Source organism: Mytilus edulis, chromosome 10, assembly GCF_963676685.1.
Source record: "Mytilus edulis chromosome 10, xbMytEdul2.2, whole genome shotgun sequence".
Classification (NCBI taxonomy): Eukaryota; Metazoa; Mollusca; class Bivalvia; order Mytilida; family Mytilidae; genus Mytilus; species Mytilus edulis.
The window spans coordinates 1411383-1433576 of record NC_092353.1 but is presented as its reverse complement, the minus strand read 5'-3'; the positions used below and the strand labels follow the sequence as shown (position 1 = coordinate 1433576).

General features: G+C 32.5%; 3 protein-coding genes across 3 annotated transcripts in view; 2 read left to right on the top strand and 1 right to left on the bottom strand.

Moving 5' to 3' along the window:
- The window catches only part of LOC139493119 (activating signal cointegrator 1 complex subunit 3-like), a 221832-nt gene extending 215727 nt beyond the window's left edge, over window positions 1–6105 (bottom strand). The window contains exon 1 of the mRNA XM_071281281.1: window positions 5983–6105. The gene's annotated coding sequence lies outside the window, so the exon portion shown is untranslated. The remainder of the gene's footprint in view (window positions 1–5982) is intronic.
- Window positions 6069–13719, top strand: LOC139493121 (AP-4 complex subunit beta-1-like). Its single transcript, XM_071281284.1, has 3 exons — window positions 6069–6149; window positions 9893–10027; window positions 12048–13719. Exons 2-3 carry the CDS (start codon window positions 9932–9934, stop codon window positions 13605–13607), a joined length of 1656 nt encoding a protein of 551 aa, XP_071137385.1. The 5' UTR covers window positions 6069–6149; window positions 9893–9931; the 3' UTR covers window positions 13608–13719.
- Window positions 13720–21681: 7962 nt separating this feature from the next.
- Window positions 21682–22194, top strand: LOC139492143 (dynein light chain Tctex-type 5-B-like). Its single transcript, XM_071280284.1, has one exon. It carries the CDS (start codon window positions 21682–21684, stop codon window positions 22192–22194), a length of 513 nt encoding a protein of 170 aa, XP_071136385.1.

The following is a 22194-nucleotide window of genomic DNA, read 5'->3' as shown; positions in this document are numbered from 1 at the left end:
CCAAAAACTGCATTTGACCCCTATGTTCTATTTTTAGCAATGGCGACCATGTTTGTTGATAGATCAAAACTTCGGATACAATTTACAAATTAGATACCCTAAGGAACATTCAGTTAAAGTTTGAAAGTATTTGGCCCAGTAGTTTCAGAGGAGAAGATTCTTGAAATAGTTTACGACGACGACAGACGACGACAGACGACGGACGCCAAGTGATGGCATAAGCTCACTTGTCCCTTCGGGACAGGTGAGCTAAAAAAAGACGAAAATGGTGTCTGTTATTGAAGATTTCATTGTGATTTGTTTCCCTTGAGTCACACTGAAGCAAACTTCCTTGGAAGGTCCTAATTTATGTTGTTACACACTAATCTGGAGTCTGTTTTTAATTGAACAACTTACACTGGTTGACAGGATTAGGACATGTTTGAGGTCAATCGGTGTAAACAACAGGATAGAACAATCAAACCATTGAGATAAACAAAATTTACAGGTAAGTGCACAAATTTGATAGTCGTCTATTCACATTATAGCTATTTGTCTGCTGGACATAACTGGACATCACACGTGTTCCCCTAAAATGTTGACTTCACAATAGAAAGTTAGACCAAATAATTACATGCACATGATGTATGACGTCTTGAACTTCTTCTTCTTCCGAATACAGGAGTAGACTCCTCGGAAGGAGTGTAAAACTTTCTGGAACTTGTGTGCTATGTACATATGGCTTAATTTAAAATTAATATGACAAAAGAAAAATAGTTAACAATAACATGTATACATTATGTACAGTGGCTTCGTAGTTTAATAAGTTGGTCGTACGTTAGACGCGGACAGGCTACCGCGGGTCTCTCGACCATCGAGGCCGGCAAACTATACCCTCGGTAAAAAAAATTTACGAGGGTGAAATTTTCATCGAGGTGTCGCACGTTAGACGCGGACGGGCTACCGAGTGACCTTTTTCGGCATATTAGGTAGATTTTTCATATTTGAGCTTGAATCGGATCGTTTTAATGACTAAATCTGTTAAAATCTTTCACATAAACTAATTAATTCAAATAAAATAGACACTTAAGTGTTTAAAAAGTGGTCAAAATCTTTCGTCAGATGAACCTGAAATTTGAGGCCAAAATCGGTTCTTACCGGACCAACTCCTTTATGTTTCCCTCTAGTACGTCTATGTTGAAAGGCTATTATATTTTTTTTCTTTAAAGTCTTACTTTGACAGTCGCAAGAAGGCATCAAAGCAAAAATTTAAAATAGCCTTCCAATGACGTCATAATAGGACTCTTCGCGGTTAGTTCGGCCATATTGGATAGGGGGCAGATTTTCATAATAGAGGTAAAAATAGTGTGAAAAATACGGGAACACATCATTAAAACAGAGCAGTTGCTTAGAAACATGCATAGGATTTTCCATACATTCATACTGTTTCCACCTCTTTCGAAAAAATCTGCCCCCTATCCAATATGGTCAAACTAATCGTGTAATAATTGGTTTAAAAAGATACCTCAATGAAAAAGTTATTGTTGTATGATGTCAATATAGTTCAAGCAATCTTCAAGATTCTCTGGTTAAGCGTTGCGGATTCTTGAGTCAAGCATCGCAGATTCCAAATAGCGATAAGGCTTAAGTCGAACTTCACATACAACTTATCGCTAATCCCAACTGACCCAGTCGCTTGAACTTTTGAGGGTAACACGAATTACCAAATAACAGTGTTATTATCCGAATAACTCATGTAATTACCGAATAACTCTTCAAATATCAATATTAACACATTTAAGTGACTTTTAAACATATATTATTGAATAAAATTATATTAGAAGTGTATTTTATAACCTAAAAATAAAAAAAAAGTTGCAGGTAAGTTAATATTGATCATTATAAAATTATGGATATCGGTGTGTACTTCCAAGATGGCGACCAAGGAAAACGTAAGAAATGAAGAAAAGAAAATTTGCATACAATCCCTCAACGTGTTCATCTTAGACCACCAAAGTGGAGCCCTCACGCCACGTCACGGCAATGAACAATGTGAGGGTGGGCATTTTTTAAAATAAAATATGGAATAGTAAACTATTTAAATTAGTTTTTGTTTTAATTTAATTATTAAAAAAATATTATCTTTATCATATTTTTATATTTGTGATTTAGAAATGGATGTTAACTAAGCCCCTTTAAATCTATAAAATTACAACTATTAAGATATCCTGCACAAGGCACGGGCTTATCTGTCATAGTCCGCGGAAATACTTTATTTAGAATTTATTGTAAAAAATTTATAACTACTAAGATATCCTGCACAAGGCACGGGCTTATCTGTCATAGTCCGCGGAAATACTTTATTTAGAATTTATTGTAAAAAATTTATAACTACTAAGATATCCTGCACAAGGCACGGGCTTATCTGTCATAGTCCGCGGAAATACTTTATTTAGAATTTATTGTAAAAAATTTATAACTACTAAGATATCCTGCACAAGGCACGGGCTTATCTGTCATAGTCCGCGGAAATACTTTATTTAGAATTTATTGTAAAAATTTATAACTACTAAGATATCCTGCACAAGGCACGGGCTTATCTGTCATAGTCCGCGGAAATACTTTATTTATGCTTGTCTTTCGAGAGGAGTATCAGTGGTATTCATGTCAGTTATGAAGCGGTCCGGGCCTTGGTATTGCACTCCCGATGAGCATACAGTTCGCCGAGAGATAGTGAACAAAATGATGAAAAGCATAGCTCTTGAAAATCATTTTGTACATTATTTCAAGCCAACTAATGTTTATAGGGTGGAATACGAAGCTCGTGACGGGATACATTTCACTGAAGAGGGTACCGTGCCCTCTTAGTAGCTTTGAGGAAGTCGGTCAGTTGGTTTATTAACAAAGTTAGGAAATGAACTGAACTATTTTCTCAATGACTCCACGTGCAATGTATTTTGTTTAAGAAGAGGGTTTTTTTTTAACATCGAATGACTAAAATAATCCAAAAGTTCTTACATATTTTATAATTTACAAATTAGAATTTGCCAGAAGAAAGCTTTTTTTAACAGGAAAACTCAAATTAACTTTATTAAAATATCTTTTTTTAATAATTTTTTATTTTAAATAATCAAAAATTATTGGTGAAACATTGAACATTATTACCCTTTGACAGAAAACTAACATAGGATGTACATATTGTATATAGTTGTAAATATTTATTTGTGTTCTATTTTTCATTATTATAATTATTGGTGTTGGTAATGCAGCCTTGGTATACCAAGACAGTCACAAGCCTGTTTAATGCAGAGTGTCCATACTGTAATATAATTTCATTATCTCTTAATGATTAATTATGTAATGGGCACGTGTCAGTAAACAACAACCCAATTAACAATCTAACAGAAGTGTGAGGTAATGATTATTTTGTTTATTGGAACTAATTAACTCATTATCACTTTCAAATTATTCAATGTATGAAAATAAATAAAAGTAGCAATAAAAAAAACGTAAATACTAATTTTAGAAGAATATTAATTGAGTATTATTTTATTATTTTTAATTCTGATTTTTTAGTAATTTAAATTAAGTAAATTAAATACATTTTAAATGAAATAAGAAATAAATGAAATATAATAAACTAGGTGAAAGATTGTCTTCTTTGAAATTAAATATTTTATTTTATTTTTCTTGTACCATGTTTCACTCTCTATTAATAATATAAAAAACCCAATTTCGCATTTGTATAGCTTATAATAAAAGGTATGTATGAAAATTACTTACCTTTCTAACGCCTTGGCCATGTCATACTTGTTGTCTGTAAAGCAACAGTCCTTACAAAGGAACTTTAGAGACACATCTGACCCGGCAAATAACAATGCATCATCCATTGGGACACAAGCACTGTGAACCCAACGATCACAACAACTGCATTGAATGGTGCAATCAACACATTCTTCATCACATTGAACACACGGATATAAAGCCATTTTGAAAATGGAAGACAGCACACATGTATTCATGGCGTTTTATACAAAATTAAAGTGACTTGTAAAAACATTTATATTTGCCAATGAAAATCTTATATTTAGTTTTGAGAAAATTTTATTAGAATAAACATAAAAATCATCCATTCAGAAGCTTTGTTTTTATTAAAACAATCAATTATAATAATTTTTTGATTAGATTTGAATTGAATATGTGAAAATTCTTAATTACATTTTATTTAATGTTGAGTAAATTGTTATGAAAAGTAATTAGTGATTGGAGTAATTGCATTGCTTTGATGTACTGGTTAAATTTTCAAATCCTTTCTGAAAAACAATTATTAGACAATTCTCTGTATATACAGTAAATTATTTAATACTATCGTCGTGTCATATGTTTTCGTATGTCATATGTTTTCGTATCAACCACATTTCGTCGGTTTTGACTGCATACGCGTACATTGTGGCATGTTTTTCTGTTTCTATATTTAGAACAACAACACCACTACAACTTGATATATTTAAAACATATTCAACGTCGCTTTTTAAAGACGTTAGAACAAATTAAATAAAACTGACCTATTTAGCCATTTTTATTTAATGTCAAAAATACGCATCACTAGAATAGTTGTGGAAAAAAATTCTGAAGGGTTAAAATAAAGTCCAGATATGTTTTTTGCAAGTCAGACACCGGATCTTCAAGACATATGACTGTCATGTGTTTTTTTGGCCGTTTTAATTACAAACCATCGAGTTAAAATTAGCAGGGTTCTTATATAAAATGGTTGTTCAAAATCCAACTATTCAATATTTCATTGACAATTTTTTTTTATACATCCTTGATACATGAAGATGAAAAGTCTTAACTTTTTATATTTAATCATAAATTTTGAAAACTGCATTTTATTTTAGAAAAAATAATGTATTTTGTACAAACCAGGTGCCAATCTGAAAATTAATCAAAATCTAAAAATTTCATCACACGAAACACCAACCTTACACTATTTACTAGTAATTTTTAGTACTGAAAAGTATTTAATAACTTTTTTTATGATTCAAGCGATCAACAGAACCACGACTTTAGAAAAAAATTATTTCCGGATTTTGTAGTCATTTCCTGTCCGTGTACTGATCCAATTTTTATTTCATACGAAAACATATGACGCCGTTTTTTTGACATACAAAAATCGCAAAGTAATCGGAAACAGTAAAAAATCGTAGAAATCATTGACAACAAAACTAGATACCTAAAATCAATCTACAGGACATGCTTTTTAAATCTGAGTAAACACCTAAATAAAAACTCAACAGTAAAAACCGTAAGCAGTGAAAATTGTTATTAGTACGAAAACACATTACACGATGATATATTTTCATAGCGTTTTCCTTTGAAGGCATATATGCAATCTTTCTTTTCTTCATTTCTTACGTTTTCCTTGGTCGCCATCTTGGAAGTACACACCGATATCCATAATTTTATAATGACCAATATTAACTTACCTGCAACTTTTTTTTATTTTTAGGTTATAAAATACACTTCTATTATAATTTTATTCAATAATATATGTTTAAAAGTCACTTAAATGTGTTAATATTGATATTTGAAGAGTTATTCGGTAATTACATGAGTTATTCGGATAATAACACTGTTATTCGGTAATTCGAGGTACCGGAACTTTTGACGCATACAACAATTACTTTTCCATTGTTGTGTCAGATATTTTGTTTTATGATGTCAAAATTTTACGGGAACCTGTGTGATATCCAGTAATGGCAGAAAAATAGCGATAAGGTGTATTCTTCTTATGGTATCCAGTTATCCATCAGATTTTTGATGATTACTAACTATTGCGATTGATAGAAACAAGCACCTGTCGCTGTGACTTTGGTGAGTGGATAACAGACCATATTTTTTCTATCTTTTTTCTTAAAATCTTGGGCCATTAATACATTAAACTGTCCGTGAAGACCGGTATCACTGACCCTATCAACTAGTTTCAGTGTTAAATAGTGTTACCTTTACACAAAACAAGTCTGGTAGTTTCTCTTGTACTTTTTTATGCTTGCACAACGTTTTCCCGGACCGGAAGTGCAGACGGCGTCTTTCGGAATATAGTCTCCCGGAACTTCTCTGACCGATTCATATGACTGTGTCCACCAGATTTTAGAAATTTTCTGAACGGGGCAAGTATGAGTTTGAAAAAGGATTTGTATCTCACAATTCAATCCTTGTTTTGGAAAAATTTGACAATCTTCAATCTTTAGATATACTTAGCTTGTCTGAACGCCCCACTGTCCTCAACCACTATAAATTTGGTGCACCCAAACAGAAAAGAGTGGCACTGACCACAGGAGTTTGAAATCCTATCAATGAGGGGGTAAAAATATACCAAAGTCGACTATCACAGTAGAGCTTCTATCGAATGAAACCCTATCAATGAGGGGGTAAAAATATACCAAAGCTGTGATAGTCGACTTTGGTATATTTTTACCGAATGTAGGACAGAAAGTCACAGGACAAAAAGTCACAGACAAAAAGTCACGGACAAAAAGTCACAGGACAAAAAGTCACAATTCATTTTTTCTGATTATTTTCTTTGAATAAAAACTGCTTATTTCTAGAAAAATATTTTTGTATTTTTCTTGAACTATTGTATATATAAACCAACTTTGTTAACAAAATGTATCCAAAAAATATCAAAGATGATCAAATAATTGTTAAAAAAACAAATGTCAAAATGGCTTGGCACTTAAATGGCTTCATGGTGCCAAGAAATATATCTTTTGCATGATTAAAATTAAATAAATCTTGATTTTTCAAGTATAATGACACATTTCCTCAACTTTAATATGAATATATGTATTAAAAAGTAAATATTTCAAGATATTTCTCTTATATATTCAAACAATTGTCAACAAATTGTTTGTGACTTTTTGTCCTACCAAATTTGTGACTTTATGTCCTGTGACTTTTTGTCCTGTGACTTTCTGTCCGTTTACCTTTTTACCCCCTCATGTATGTATGTACTGGTAAATGCCTCCGATATCCGAAGAACCCCTCGAAAACTGCAAGGGTACAGTGGCATCCACGTACACTCCCTAACGGGATTAATGGAAATGTGTCACTAACGTATATTTATACGACAATTATTTTTACAAGGACAATCAATCCCCACCCAACACAAAGGGAGTGCTAGGACAACGTGCAGTCTGTTATTATGGTGGAGGAAGCTGAAGTACTCGGAGAGAACCACCGGGCCATCTGATGGAAACAGACAAACCAGAGAGATATCAGAAGATTGATCTCCAGGTCAAAGTAAGGGACAACTTTGACCAACCGAGGCCCCCAAAGTACCCATTCTAGTTTAAACTCCGGTCTGGGTACCAGAGATGTGTGTGAGAGGGTGAAAATTACCCTTCTGATGTGCTGATATTTTTAGCACCCCGAGTGAGAATCGAACTCGGGACCTTCAGCACTGTAGCCATCGGTCTTAACCACTAGACCACGAACTCACATCATTGATAGGATTTTAAACTCCTGTGCACTGACTGACTGTACGTCTGTACCTCTTTAAAAAGTTTTATATTGATAATATAATATATTTACTAATAGAATTTGTCCAAGTAGGGAGGTGTCATTGGGGGTTACGATCCTTTCTATTATTTTGTCAGATTCTCATATCCCACATCACTGGGGGCAGTGTTTAGTTTTTCCGGTGCCCTTACTTAGATAAATAAGTACAAATGTAAGTAAGTATCGTCTCTTATTGTGTTTTTGACTGTCTTAGGTTTTCGACCTAATTCTACTTTCACTTCCCGTATGCTGCGCATCCCCGCATGATGTCATATTCGACTGCTATACTTAATAACAATAGCAAATGATACCACGTGTGGTGAAATTACTTTTCAATTGAAGTTATTATAATTAAGAATTAAGGTTTTTTTTTTATTTGATATCACATTTTTGTACCCTTTCACTAATACTAGTTTTACATTCCAAAAGAATCGGTCTGAAATAAACAAAGGAGTAGGTTCTAACCGTTCAGTAAGACCCCTTTTTGAATGTATACAAGACCATGCAAGGCTTCCAAAAGTGCCTCATTCTGAAATGTGTACAACTTGTCCAAAAAAGACATCAAAATAATATTTTATATCTTAGTTATATATTTAACCATTTAATTCATTAATTCATAAGTGTGATCGCCTCTAACACTTTGATATAAACTTTGGTATCAAATTTATAAACCAATTCTGGATTTGTATGACATGTCGTTTCCGACTTTTAACCCGATTTTTTAGATAGGTCAAAAACACAGGACGCTTGTTTTTGTCAACAAAGGTGCCATCGATCTAAAGAACTCAAATAAAAACAAAATTAAAGATTGAAATATATTTCCGATACAATTATTTTATGCACAAGTATACTAGTGACTCTCAAAATATTAGGCATTTTGACAAACAGTATAAACATAAGCTCTAATGAGCTTTTCACCGAATATAAAAACATATATTAATGCAAGAACAAATAATACAAGGCATGCAGCATGCAAAATAAATAATAAAAAGCAGCACCAAAAAATTAACTCTTAGCAATAGCATATACATGTATCTTGCGAAATACCAAAACATATATAATACATGTATGTATGAAGCACTAAAAATTTGCAGTTTAAAAATAATTTTTTAAATAATTGATGATTTATAAAGTAAAAATTTCAAATCTTTCAAATTTAAAAATGTTATAACAAAATTTCAGTTGCAATGCAAGCTGTTAATGCAGCATAAAAAGCATAAATATTGTAACACAAATTATCTACAGGCAGAGCAAAAACATTCTGTTCCACTCCAGGACTGAACAAGACTTTTAAAATGTGAGAAGCTGTTAACAGTCCTGAAATTGTCTGCTAAGCTATTCCATAAAGAAGCAGCAGCAAAAACTAAAAGATTTTTTCCATATGTGGAAGTTCTTACCTATGGTATTCCAAAATAATACTGTATCGAAAAGAATATTTAGTGTGTTTAATTTGGAGTAAATTTTGTAAACAGACAGGAGCCAAATTACTTAAAATTTTATAAGTCTCAAGTGCCATTGTCCTGATGCGTCTCACTTGTAGGGTTGGAACCTTCGCATTCTCAAGCAGATAATCAGAGGATGATAAGTAGTTGTCATATACAAATCTTAAAAAAGCAAAATTACAAAGGTATAAACCCGAACATACATAAATACATTATGATAATAACGCTTGTAATTTCACTTGTCTGAATTTTTTTTCAAACATTAAAAGACTAAAAATAAAATATGTATGAAAAAATCAACCAGATTATTTTTCACCTGTAAAATCATCTGACATAAGTTAATAATTTAAGACTTTAAGTCTATTTAAGTTACAATTATCAGTAATAAAAAAACATCTGACATGCTTCAATTGAAATACCAAAATGATTTGTATCAATATCAAAAATCGAAATTTAAATGTGAGACTATGGAAATGAAAAGAACAAAGGAAATATTGAATGTATGATAACAAACTCTTAGACTAGCATTTTCATAGGCGGAGAAAAATTTGGTTGATTATATAGGGAATCATTGAAGCATGACTGGAGCGGGCCCCCTCTTAGGTCAGTCAGCGGGCCCCCCCTTAGGAAAAGTTCTGGATCCGCCACTGATTTTCATGAAAGTAATATGAAGATTTGTTGGCACTAGTTAGTTATTCAAATAAGTAAGAGTTATTTCCCTTTATCCCTAAACTGTTCTGGATTTACCTTCATTAGGAATTCTCAAAGCCGTAATAAATCTTTGTTCTTGTTTAGATTTATGAGAATAAAATATCTTTAAGTCTGGTAATCAAATAGAACTATGCTGCCATTGTATTTAGAAGCAGAGAAAAGATTCACAAATGTTTAATTAATTTCCCTGTTTTTTGTAGGTGTAAGAGATGGGTCGAGCATGGTAAAAAGATTCACAAATGGCTGTCATTGGAGATGTTTCCGCTGTATTGAAGACCTTAAAAGAATTAAACAACTCAACTGATCTACTTTATATCAGGACTATTTTATCTAAGGTAAACTGCTAATTCAAGGATCACTCAGGGATGGCCACAGGTAAAATTTCCTGTTATTAAATGGTTACAAAGTCATGTTCATATGCAATTTGTTTAAAATGTTGATGCACAAAAAATGGTTACAACAAATAAAACTTTGTTGGAGGATCGCGAGGACATAATCTTCTCTCAACTTTCAATTACATCATGAAACAATCTGATTAAATTACAGAAAATGGAAAATGTGATCACGATTGACTTACAAGGAACTGAAAACGCACCATTCTACTTCCTGTTTTATAGATATTACAGGATCCTCTACTGCTCAGGCTCTGTCCCATTTCTATTTTAGCTCAAACCCTTTCAGATGTAAGGACAAACAATAATAGTAATGGTTTCATAGCATTTAAGGATGGATTGTTTTTATTGGTTATTAAATCATGCTTGCTTTCATATATAATAGTTATATGACTATTTGATATACATGTATATATAATAACACCTGTAGTTGCACAGATTGGGATTCATAAAATATTGATCTGAAAGCAAAGGATCATTAAACATGTTACACATTTAAAGTAATAAAGAACTGAACATCGGATGACCCCATGTAATTCTGGTGGATGGTCACAGCACTTGTCTCAGAAAAAAATCATATCTCTTTTCAAATGATAGTGCAGTGAAAGTACATGGTGGACACTCTTCTGTAGTAATTCGTTTTCATATTTTACCATGTTTGTTGCAAAACATTCTTGAGATATTCTTCTGCATGCATTTACACATGAGGTTAATATATGTAGGACTCTAAAGTGCGATGGGGACGCTAAAGTACGATGGTCATGCTAAAGTGCGATGGTCTACGCTAAAGTACGATGGTCATGCTAAAGTGCGATGGTCTACGCTAAAGTACGATGCCTACACACGCTAAAGTGTGATGGTCCGCAAAAGTATAGACGTAATAAACGTACTATGGATTATGACATGAACAGTCTTTTATACAAACAAAAAGTGTACATTCAGAAAGATAAATGTAGAATATTTGATTAGCAAATGTCCGTGACTTACTCAATTTAAACATGATAACCATGTTTTGTAGGCTGAAACAAATGTGGTTTTTTTTCGGTGCTAAAAGACGGTCTTTTGTCCTGCAGTCTACCATCTTACTATACAGATACAAAAGTATACGCATAAGTATCCTTTATCCTGTTTCTATTTGAAGCTGACAGAAACATTGAAATCATTGTTTATGATGCAGTTTACTTTGCCGTCCCCGTTCAAATATTGTCGATTTTAATGCAAAGTAAAGTCGGTTAAATAATGGTACGTCTTGTTTCCATGCGTAAATCATAAATTGTCTGCTAAAAAATTCGAACGAATTTTGTATTTGTAATTTACAATGGCGACTTTGAGAGGAGATGTTCACATTAGTGATAGACTGTGTGAACGGCAAGCTACATCAATTATCCAGATAAGTGATACCGGCCTGAATTAGAAAAAAAAACAACATATACAGGATATATAGATTTTTGTCACACCTAAATTACCATTTTAACAATTATTACGTGGTCGTTCTTCTTAATTTAAAAATATGATCAATTAAGCCTTCCGGTAATTATACAGCCTATCAAATATGTCATAAAACCTTGTACTAGCTTTCGCAAGAAGACTTTTTTTAAAATCCGTGTTCTTTAATACTTTAAGCCCTTTACCATTACCCTTTTAGTCCATCACACTTTAGCCTGATAAACCATCGTACTTTAGCGTAGACCATCGCACTTTAGAGTACCATCGCACTGTCTTTAGAGTCCTACATATATAACAAGCAACAAGGACTGTTAGTTTTGCACTCGATAATATCCTTGTAATTTTCGAAATACAAATGTACATTCTGTTATCAGTCAAAAACCCAAGTCAAATAGAAATGTCTGTGGCAACTTAACACTGGAATGCCCACACGTTCATCGGCTGCAAAAATCAGACTTTAATGAAATTGATTATTTATTTAACATAATTATTAGATTATATGTATTTATCTTTTTAGGTGATGTCACTTCATGCAAAAGGTTTTGATGTCAGAGAAGCATTACCAAAGATCGTCAAGCTTCTAGCCAACCAAGATTTAGTTGTCAAGAAAGCTCTTTATAACATTCTGATAACATACTCCTTCAGTGATCCTGATGTAATTCTATTGGCTACGAATACTTTACTACAGGAATGTTCAGACAGCAACCCAATGGTTCGTGGACTCGCAATCAAAACAATATGTACATTTAACCATGAAACTTTTCTAGAATATGGAATAAGAAGTGCTGTGATAGGTCTGAAAGATAGTAGTGCCTACGTAAGACGAACAGCTGTGTTAGGATGTGGACAGTTAAATTTCCGATCAAAAGGAGTCTGTCATGAGCATGGCATAGTGGATCAGTTGTACAGGTGTATACGTGACCATGACCCTGTTGTTATGGTAAATTCAATTGTCGTTCTGGAAGAAATTCTAGCTAAAGAAGGTGGAATAGTACTTAATAAAAACATAGCTCATTTTATTTTGGGGAAGATAGAAACATTAACACCATGGGGAGTCTTATACTGTTTTCAAATTTTACAAAAGTATCAACCCAAAGCAGAGAATGAAATCTTTGACATATTGAATATATTAGACCCGTATTTAACACATAATAACAACAGTGTAGCAGTACACTGTTTTGAACTGTTTTTACATTTTGTTAAAGAATTTCCATCTTTAAAAACAGAAGTAATTAAAAGGTGTTTTGATAATATTGTAAATGTTATTAAATCAGGAAATGCAGAAGTCGTTTTCTGTGTTATAGAATTCTTTGAAAAGTATACGAATGAATCGGGTCAGATTTTAAGCGTACATTATAAAATGTTTAAATGTAAACAAAAAGATCCTGCATACCTGAAAGTAAAGAAGATTGATTTTATGAGAAATCTTTTAAATGAGGGAAATGTGTCAGATATTTTAGATGAAATACAACTCCATTCTACTGATTCTAACGAGGCTGTATCACTCAGTGCATTACAAATAATAGCTGTTGTACAACAGACATACCCTGACACCTCAGAGAAATGTTGCGCTATTTTCACTCAACTTCTCAAATCCAATATCAGTCATGTGATCACAAATTGTCTCCGTGTGATGCAAAAAATAGACCTATCAAAATCAGACAATTGTGCTGAGTTTTTATCAATGTTGTGTCATAGTTTACAATTTATAAAAGATGATAGCGGTAGGTGTGCAATGTTAACTCTTCTTGGTAACTATGGTAACATTTATGAAGATGCTCCTCCTTATGTTCTGGAAGATTTTATAGAAGATGCTGAAAACTTTTCTACTGAGGTCAAAGTTCATCTTTTATATTGTTGTATGAAAATGTTTTTCCATTATCCAGGCATTTGCCAGCACATGCTTGGTAGAGTTTTTGAAATTTGTTTTTCTGATAATGATGAGTGTTTACAAAATATAGCTGTATACTATTATAGTTTGTTACAAACCAACATTGAAGATGCTAAACATGTCATAATGAATTGTAAAAACGGTCATAGTTCTGATAAAAATCCATCACAGGATAATAAATTGTAATTACTCAGTACTTGAAAGTATTATATTTAAGTGTACTTATGGACTCTAAATTTTTTTATAAATTGTGTTATGAATCTACTTATTTATGCAATAAATATTTTATATATTTTTAGATTGCCTTGTACATACATGAATTGAATGTCTGGTGTTGTTAACTTTACTTTTACAAAAATCTTCTCTAAAACTATTGAAATCTTCAGACAACTCCTTTATGGAGTTATTGCTCTTTAGAAGTCTTTTGATGAGTAACATGGTTGAAATCATCTGACTACCCCTTACTATTAGAGTTATTGCCCTTTAATGAAGATGTTTACCTTTCTGTTTACATTCTTATCTAATACCCTAAAAAAATAGATTGAATGAAACTAGAATAAGCAAAAATGTATCAACAACTCAAGTTCACTCTTTATTGGAGTTATTGCTCTTTAGTGACAAACTTTATCATTTGTATGCCCACCTACAATTGTTAGTCCGTCCCTGCTTCAGGTTAATGTTTTTGGTCAAGGTAGTTTTTGATGATGTTGAAGTCTAATCAACTTGAAACTTAGTACACATGTTCCCTATGGTATGATCTTTCTAATTTTAATGCCAATTTATATCTTCAACCCCAATTGCATAGTCCACTGAACACAGAAAATGAAAGTACAAGTTTCAGGTTAAAGTTTTTGGTCAAGGTAGTTTTTGATGAAGTTGAAGTCCATTTAACTTGAAACTAAGTACAATGGTCCACTGAACACAGAAAATGAAAGTACGAGATTCAGGTTAATGTTTTTGGTCAAGGTAGTTTTTGATGAAGTTGAAGTCCAATCAGCTTGAAACTTAGTACACATGTTCCATGTGATATGATCTTTATAATTTACATTTGTAAATGCCAAATTAGATTTTTGACCACAATTTCCAGGTCCACTGAACATAGAAAAGGATAGTGTGAGTGAGTCATCCATGCACTTTTGACACATTCTTATTTTGTGTTCTGTATCTTTTCTTGAATGATATAATAGATAGGTTTTAAATAGCAAAAATGATGAGCAAGGCAATATCTAGAAATATGTCAACAAGGTTGAAATTGTCAGTCCACTCTTTTTGGAGTTCTTGCTCTATAATGAGGATTATTTATCAATATTTTGCTTTTTTGCCTATTATCTTGAAAAAAAGAAAGATTGACTCTTTTGATAGGAAAAATGACCAGGAAGATAAAAATTACAAACTAGTTAAATTTTGCCATATATTTGTGTAAAAAGATAGAAGAAGATGTGGTATGATTGCCAATTAGACAATTCCCCATCAAAGTCAGGTTGTAAAGGTAAATTAATCTATATATAAAACGAGAAACACTTATGAACCATGTCAACAAACAACAACCACTGAACAGCATATTCCTTACCTAGGACAGGTCGAAACAAATGCAGAAGATTTAAAAATTTTAACAGGTGCAACTCTTCTCCCCAACCTGTATTTCTAGTGTAACATCACAACATAGAAATACTATAAAATATAGATTGAAATAGCTTAACTCAATCAAAAGTATTATAAACAAAGACAAGTAAACATACACTGCATGAATAAATTTGCTTTGAACAATGCAATAACCTAAACAAGGATAAATCATTATCTTTTATCAACACTGACCATCACCAGAACAAATTTTTATCTTCTGTCAACAATGACCTTCAACGGGAAAAATCATTATCTCCTATCAATAATGACATTCAACAGGATAAATAATTATCTCCTGTCAATAATGACCTTTAATAGGGTAAACCATTTTATTTTATCAACAATGATCTTCAACAGGATAAATCATTATCATCTTTCAACAATAACATTCAACAGGATAAATTATTATTTTCTATCAACTATAACCTTCAACAGGATAAATCATTATCTTCTTTCAACAGAGGCCTTTAAAAGGATAAACTATTAACTTCTATCAACTATAACCATCACCAGGACAAATCATTATCTTCTGTCAACAATGACCTTCAACAGGAAAAATCATTATCTCTTATCAATTATGACCTTCAACAGGATAAATCATTATCTCCTGTCAATAATGACCTTTAATATGGTGAATCATTTTATTTTATAAACAAAGATCTTCAACAGGATAAATCATTATCATCTTTCAACAAGATAAATCATTATCTTATATGAACAATGATCTTCAATAGGATAAATTATTATCATCTTTTAACAATTTACTTCAACAGGATAAATTATTATCATCTTTTAACAATTTATTTCAACAGGATAAATCATTATCTTCTATCGACTATAATCTTCATCAGGATAAATCATTATCTTCTTTCAACCGAGGCCTTCAACAGAATAAATTATTATCTTCTATCAACTATAACCTTTAAAAGGATGAATAATTATCTACGATCAATAATGATCTTCAACAGGATAAATCATTATCTTCTACCAACAATGATCTTCAACAGGATAAATTATTATCATCTTTTAACAATTTACTTCAACAGGATAAATCATTATCTTCTTTCAACTATAATCTTCAACAGGATAAATCATTATCTTCTTTCAACAGAGGCGTTGAACAGAATAAATTATTATCTTCTATCAACTATAACCTTTAAAAGGATGAATAATTATCTCCTATCAATAATGACCTTCAATAGGGTAAATCATTTTATTTTATCAACAATGATCTTCAACAGGATAAATCATTATCTTTTTTTCAACAATGACTTGCAACAGGATTCATCATTATCTTATATCAACAATTAACTTCAACAGTATAAATTATTATCTTCTATCAACAATCATCTTCAACAGGATAAATCAATATCTTCTATCAATAATGATCTTCAACAGGATAAATAATTATCTTCTATCAACACTAACCTTCAACAGGATAAAATATTCTCTAATATCAACAATGACCTGCAATAGGATAAACTATTAACTTCTATCAACTTTAATCTTCAACAGGATAAATCATTATCTTCTTTAAACTATAACCTTCAATGGGATAAATCATTATCTTCTATCAACAATGGCCTTCAACAGGATAAATTATTATCTTCTTTCAACAGAGGCCTTCAACAGGATAAACTATTAACTTCTATCAACAATAATCTTCAACAGGATACATCATTATCTTCTATCAACAATAACCTTCAGCAGGGTAAATCGTTATCTTCTATCAACATTGATCTTCAACAGGATAAATAATTATCTTCTATCAACAATGACCTTCAACAAGATAATTCATAGCCTTATATCAACAAGGACCCTAAACAGGACAAATCCTGAACTTCTATGAACAATGACCTTCAACAAAATAATCATTATCTTCTATCAACAATGACCTTCAACAGGATAAATCATTAGCTACTATAAACAATTACCTTCAACAAGATAAACATTAACTACTATAAACAATGACCTTCAACAGGATACATTTTTATCTACCATAAACAATGACCTTCAACAGGATCATTCATTAACTTCTGTCAGCAATGACCTTCAACAAGATAAATCATTATTTTCTATCAACAATTATCTTCAACAGGATAAATCATTATCTTCAACAGGATGAATAATTGTCTTCTATTAACAATGATCAAAACAAGATAAATCATCTATTTTACAATGATCTTCAACCGGATAAATCAGTATCTTCTATCAACAATAGCCTTCAGCAGGATAAATCATTATCTTTTATCAACAATGACCTTCAACGGGATAAATCATTATCTTCTATTATCAAGACCCTCAACATACTAAATCATTATCTTTTAACATACTAAATCATTATCTTTTATCAACAATGACCTTCAATAGGACAAATCATAATCATATCAACAATGAACTTCAACAGGATAAATCATTATCTTCTATCAACAATGACCTTCAACAAGTTAAATCATTATCTTCCATCGACAATGACCTTCAACAGGATCAATCATTATATTTTAAACTTGAGCTTTTTAACGGTTTCATTATATATGACTAAATGGGTAGAGCAGTATCTTCTTCCTACTATGAGGATCTTGTTAACAGATTGGTCTAAGTAGTCGAACTACTGTGTCACTAGCCTGACAATTCTGAGTATGTCAGATCAAATCCCACAACTACTGTGTCACTAGCCTGACAATTCTGAGTATGTCAGATCAAATCCCACAACTACTGTGTCACTAGCCTGACAATTCTGAGTATGTCAGATCAAATCCCACAACTACTGTGTCACTAGCCTGACAATTCTGAGTATGCGAGATCAAATCCCACAGTCGAACTACTGTGTCACTAGCCTGACAATTCTGAGTATGTGAGATCAAATCCCACAACTACTGTGTCACTAGCCTGACAATTATCAGTATGTGAGATCAAATCCCACACGTTGTCGGTGCGCTAGACTCATCTCTTCATTGACTAATACATGTATTATTAGTTTTTCTGCCGAAGATAAGTGGTTTTCTCAAGGCATTCCGTCTTTCTGCACCCATTAACTTCTGAGAGTGGTGTTAAACGCTAAACGAATAAGAGGGTGGTTTCGTGGGAATTACTGAGTGTCCTGTCATGGATTAAATAGGTAAAGGGTTTAATCATTTTGTAAACTTAACTTTTTCATTATTTGTCGTTAGGTGATTTGGTTTGTCTCAAATAGGTTAAATTTAATCAGCTTTTATATTTAAATTAATTGTATATTGCACTTCATTTTAAATATTTTGTGTTTATTACAATCCTGTGAATAGCTCTACTACTTAATGCATTAAATGGTTATTAAAATGTTTTCATTGTGTATTAGTATTCTCTTTTTTCTGATCTCGAATATTCAATCATCACTTTCACATAACTCAAATAGGTAGAATTTAAACATAACCCATTCATAAGAAGTTTTGGCCATTGCCCTTCTTTGGTTTCTCTCTTATCTCTCAGAACCACATGATGCATCACATTGATTATATAGAGAGGTAACAGAGTGTTGCCGTGAACGTCTGCTGCATGTAGTCTGCTCTATGGTCGGGTTGTTGTCTCGTTGGCACGTTCCCATTTCCATTCTCAATTTTATTTTAATGTTTTATATAATACAACGAGAGTACAGTACGTGTCCTTAGGTGGAATCTCTACACAAGAACTGATTATTAGCCAAATAAGAACACAGTACAAATCTTAGTTATCGCATAACTTTGTCCGTTTATTGTCTCGCCTTGAACGGATGCTAATCCGTCGGCGTTGGCGTGGCGATTAAGTAAAGCCGTCAAAAATTTGTATGTACATGGTATATTTTTCTATCGATGTGTACAGTGGCGTACATCAATCAAAATTCGGTCATCCCTTACAATTCCAAATTTCAAATAAAAGTATAATACAATGCATTTATGGCCTCGAGTTAACCTCAATCAGATAATACAACAAGCTTGACTGCTTCAATTACCACTTGCGCTATTTTGGTACCTTTCAGAATGTAAAACAAAAGTAGATTGGTGTCATTGTTCTATATTGGTTATTATTATTGTCTTTTTGGTCTGTTCGCTCAGAAACATATTAAACCAGAAGCCAGTAATCTACAATCTATATCTGCATTTTCCCCTGACATGCTCCATATTTTCGCTTTTTACTAGAATTTTATAAGTAACTTATCTGTTTTGAAATATTGCCACTGCACGTTGAGCAATTAATTAATCAAATCATCAGATTTTTTCTTATTTTGTGGTTAAACTGTTGATTTTAGTTCATTGGCATCTGCTGTTAAAAATGTTGAAGACCATACGGACAAGTTGTATATGAAAATGCCTTCCTCTTGGCCTTTAGTCTATGGTGTTCATTGTTGAATGTCACAGGGACTATGTGAAGTAGTAGATGTCGCCCTATCGTCCCTTTATCTATGACGCTCATTGTTCAGGCCTTCAAGCATTCTATTGGGACCAGTAAATGTCACGTTTTCGTGCTTTTCTCTCTGGTGCTCACTGTTAAAGTCCATAGGAATAACATTATATCGTCTTTAAAAGTTGGTATGAATGAAAGCTAACTAAGCTGACTGCAGCGACCCCTTTAAGTCATTGTATCGTCGATTGGTCTCTGGTGTTCAAGGATAAAGATCAAAATGCAATATAATATTAGGGACGTCATATGACGTTATTTTATTGCCTTCTTGTCTTTGGTGCTCACAGCTGAAGATTCAGCGGATAACAGCGACATGTGATGTCATTTAATTGCTTTTTGATCTCTGGTGCTCACTGTTGAAGGTCAAGAAGATTGCAATCACCTGCAGCTGTTATTGTATCGTATTTCGACTAAAAATGATAACTATTGAAGCAAACCTTAGCGACATACATATATCATTATATCAACTGTTAGTCGATGATGCTCAATGTCAAAGCTAAGTGGACTGCGAGGACTTAGAGATGTTAATATTATCCCCGTATGTTCTTTTCTGTTATCCTACCTGCTATTTACTTATTTCATATTCATTCTATAATAGTTTTTTTCTTTCATTATCAATTTCAACACTAAGAAAATAGAAGACAAGGTCGTGTTGTAATTGTAAACCTATTTAACCTGCACGTATGTTGTATTTACCATGCAAATGTGGAGGATTGAAATAAAAATGGAGTAAATAAACAATGATAATTGTAGATATCAGGGAAATTAAAAGTAGTAGAAACAAAATGACAGTGCTGTCTTGGAGGAACCTTTAATATAAACTGGAACCGTGTATAGTACTGTTCCTGCCATGTGTTCGAGCTTAAGAGTTCAAAGTATATGTAATTAATTACTAAAACTTTACATTAAAACAGTGAACTTGTGATTTCATAATTTTCTGGCGCTTATGAGCATTCCTACGATTAATGACTATTTGACTTTTAATTAAATTACTGAATTGCTGCTAAATTAAATCGATATTATTATTTTTTATTTTATTGGTTATATTGGATGGTCAACTTTGACAGAGTGTAAACTGTACGGGTTATTGAGAGAGAGAGCCATGTGAATGTATTGTGTTAGGGAAGGACTAATCTTCTTACTTCTTTGTTATTCTACCTATGGTTAATTCGTGTCAAGCACTTACATTGTAGATTTATATGTTTTAACAGCGTGGATATTTTACTTCTGTTCTATTTTAAGGTGGTTACTGTTTGGGGTAGGTATGTATTTCTTATTAATTACCATGTGTAATTCATATTCTTTGATTTGAAATTACCTGTCTTAATTGTTGAAGGCCTTAAACGGTGACGTATAGTTGTTAATTTCTGTATCATTTGGTCTATTGTGGAGAGTTGTCTCATTTGCAATCATACCACATCTTTTTATATTGGGACAGGAAACCATGGGTTCCCTTCACAAACATCTTCAGATTTGAAACAATAATTAGCTTAACTGAAATTGCACATGTAATGGCTTGCGAGTATTTTTTTTTTTTAATCTCCGTACACTGTTTTATAATAAAAAGGCTCTTGGCAGTTTCCTTGTTATACAAAGGCCTTGTGTGTAATCGACAGGCAAAACAAGAAATGCCGAACTCTAAATCGTCGTGTGAATGAATTAAATAGAAATTATAACTGATTCGTCCATCATAGATCAAAAGACGAACAAAAATAGGTGTCTGTGAGACCTTCAAAAATTAACAGGACGAGGATGAAAACAAATATAGGTCACTGTAAGACCTACAAAAATCAGCAGGATGAGGATGAAAACAAATATAAGTCACTGTTAGACCTTCAATAATCAGATGAAGGAAGCATTGTCAAATACTCTATATATTATAACAAAAACAACTAGATATGACAATTCAACCACTGGCGAGGTTCTTGAAATTGGGTGGTACTAGTCTCAATTACAATCATACCACATTTTTATTTATATGCTGAACTGATGTAATATTGTTGCTTGTTGTAACCTCTTACCAGAGAGAATACACTTTTTCTGAAATAAGGTTTTTCAGATCCGTTTCGGTTTTTCTCTTTTTTTGGAATGAAAGATGCTCAATTGCTTAATCTAAAAATAAACATATCATTTTTACATTTCAGAACCAACTAAGACTTCAATTATTTGGATGTACTGACAGAGTGTTACATAAAAATCCTGTAAAATCGTCAGACCAACAGCAATGGCTGCCGTGTCCAAAAGAAAACCATCATTTGCCAAACTGGCAATTTCTGCCACTGAAAAACTGACAACCAGAAGGATGACACTAACCGCTAGAAATCTTCAACTTCCGGGAGACACGTCCGACACAAAACAAGAAGAAAAACCAAAGATCAAAATGGAAAACACTTTTAAAATGATCCCCGATGAAGACAAGAGATTCTCTACAGCCAAAGCAAAAAAAGAAATTCACAATATTTTTCAAAATTATCTTGGTGATATGGCCTACGACTCCGCACGATGCTCAGAACTATGTTTAGACCTGTCCGTACTAGTGAAAAATAAGATGAAGGAACTGGCTTTCCCGCGCTATAAATTTATCTGTAATGTTATAATGGGACAATGTAACGAACAGGGTCTAGAAACCGCCAGTCGATCTATCTGGGACCCCAAAACGGATAATTTTACGTATTATGTGTACAATAATTCATCTTTGTATGCAATTGGAATAGTCCATGCAGTGTATTTTGAGTAA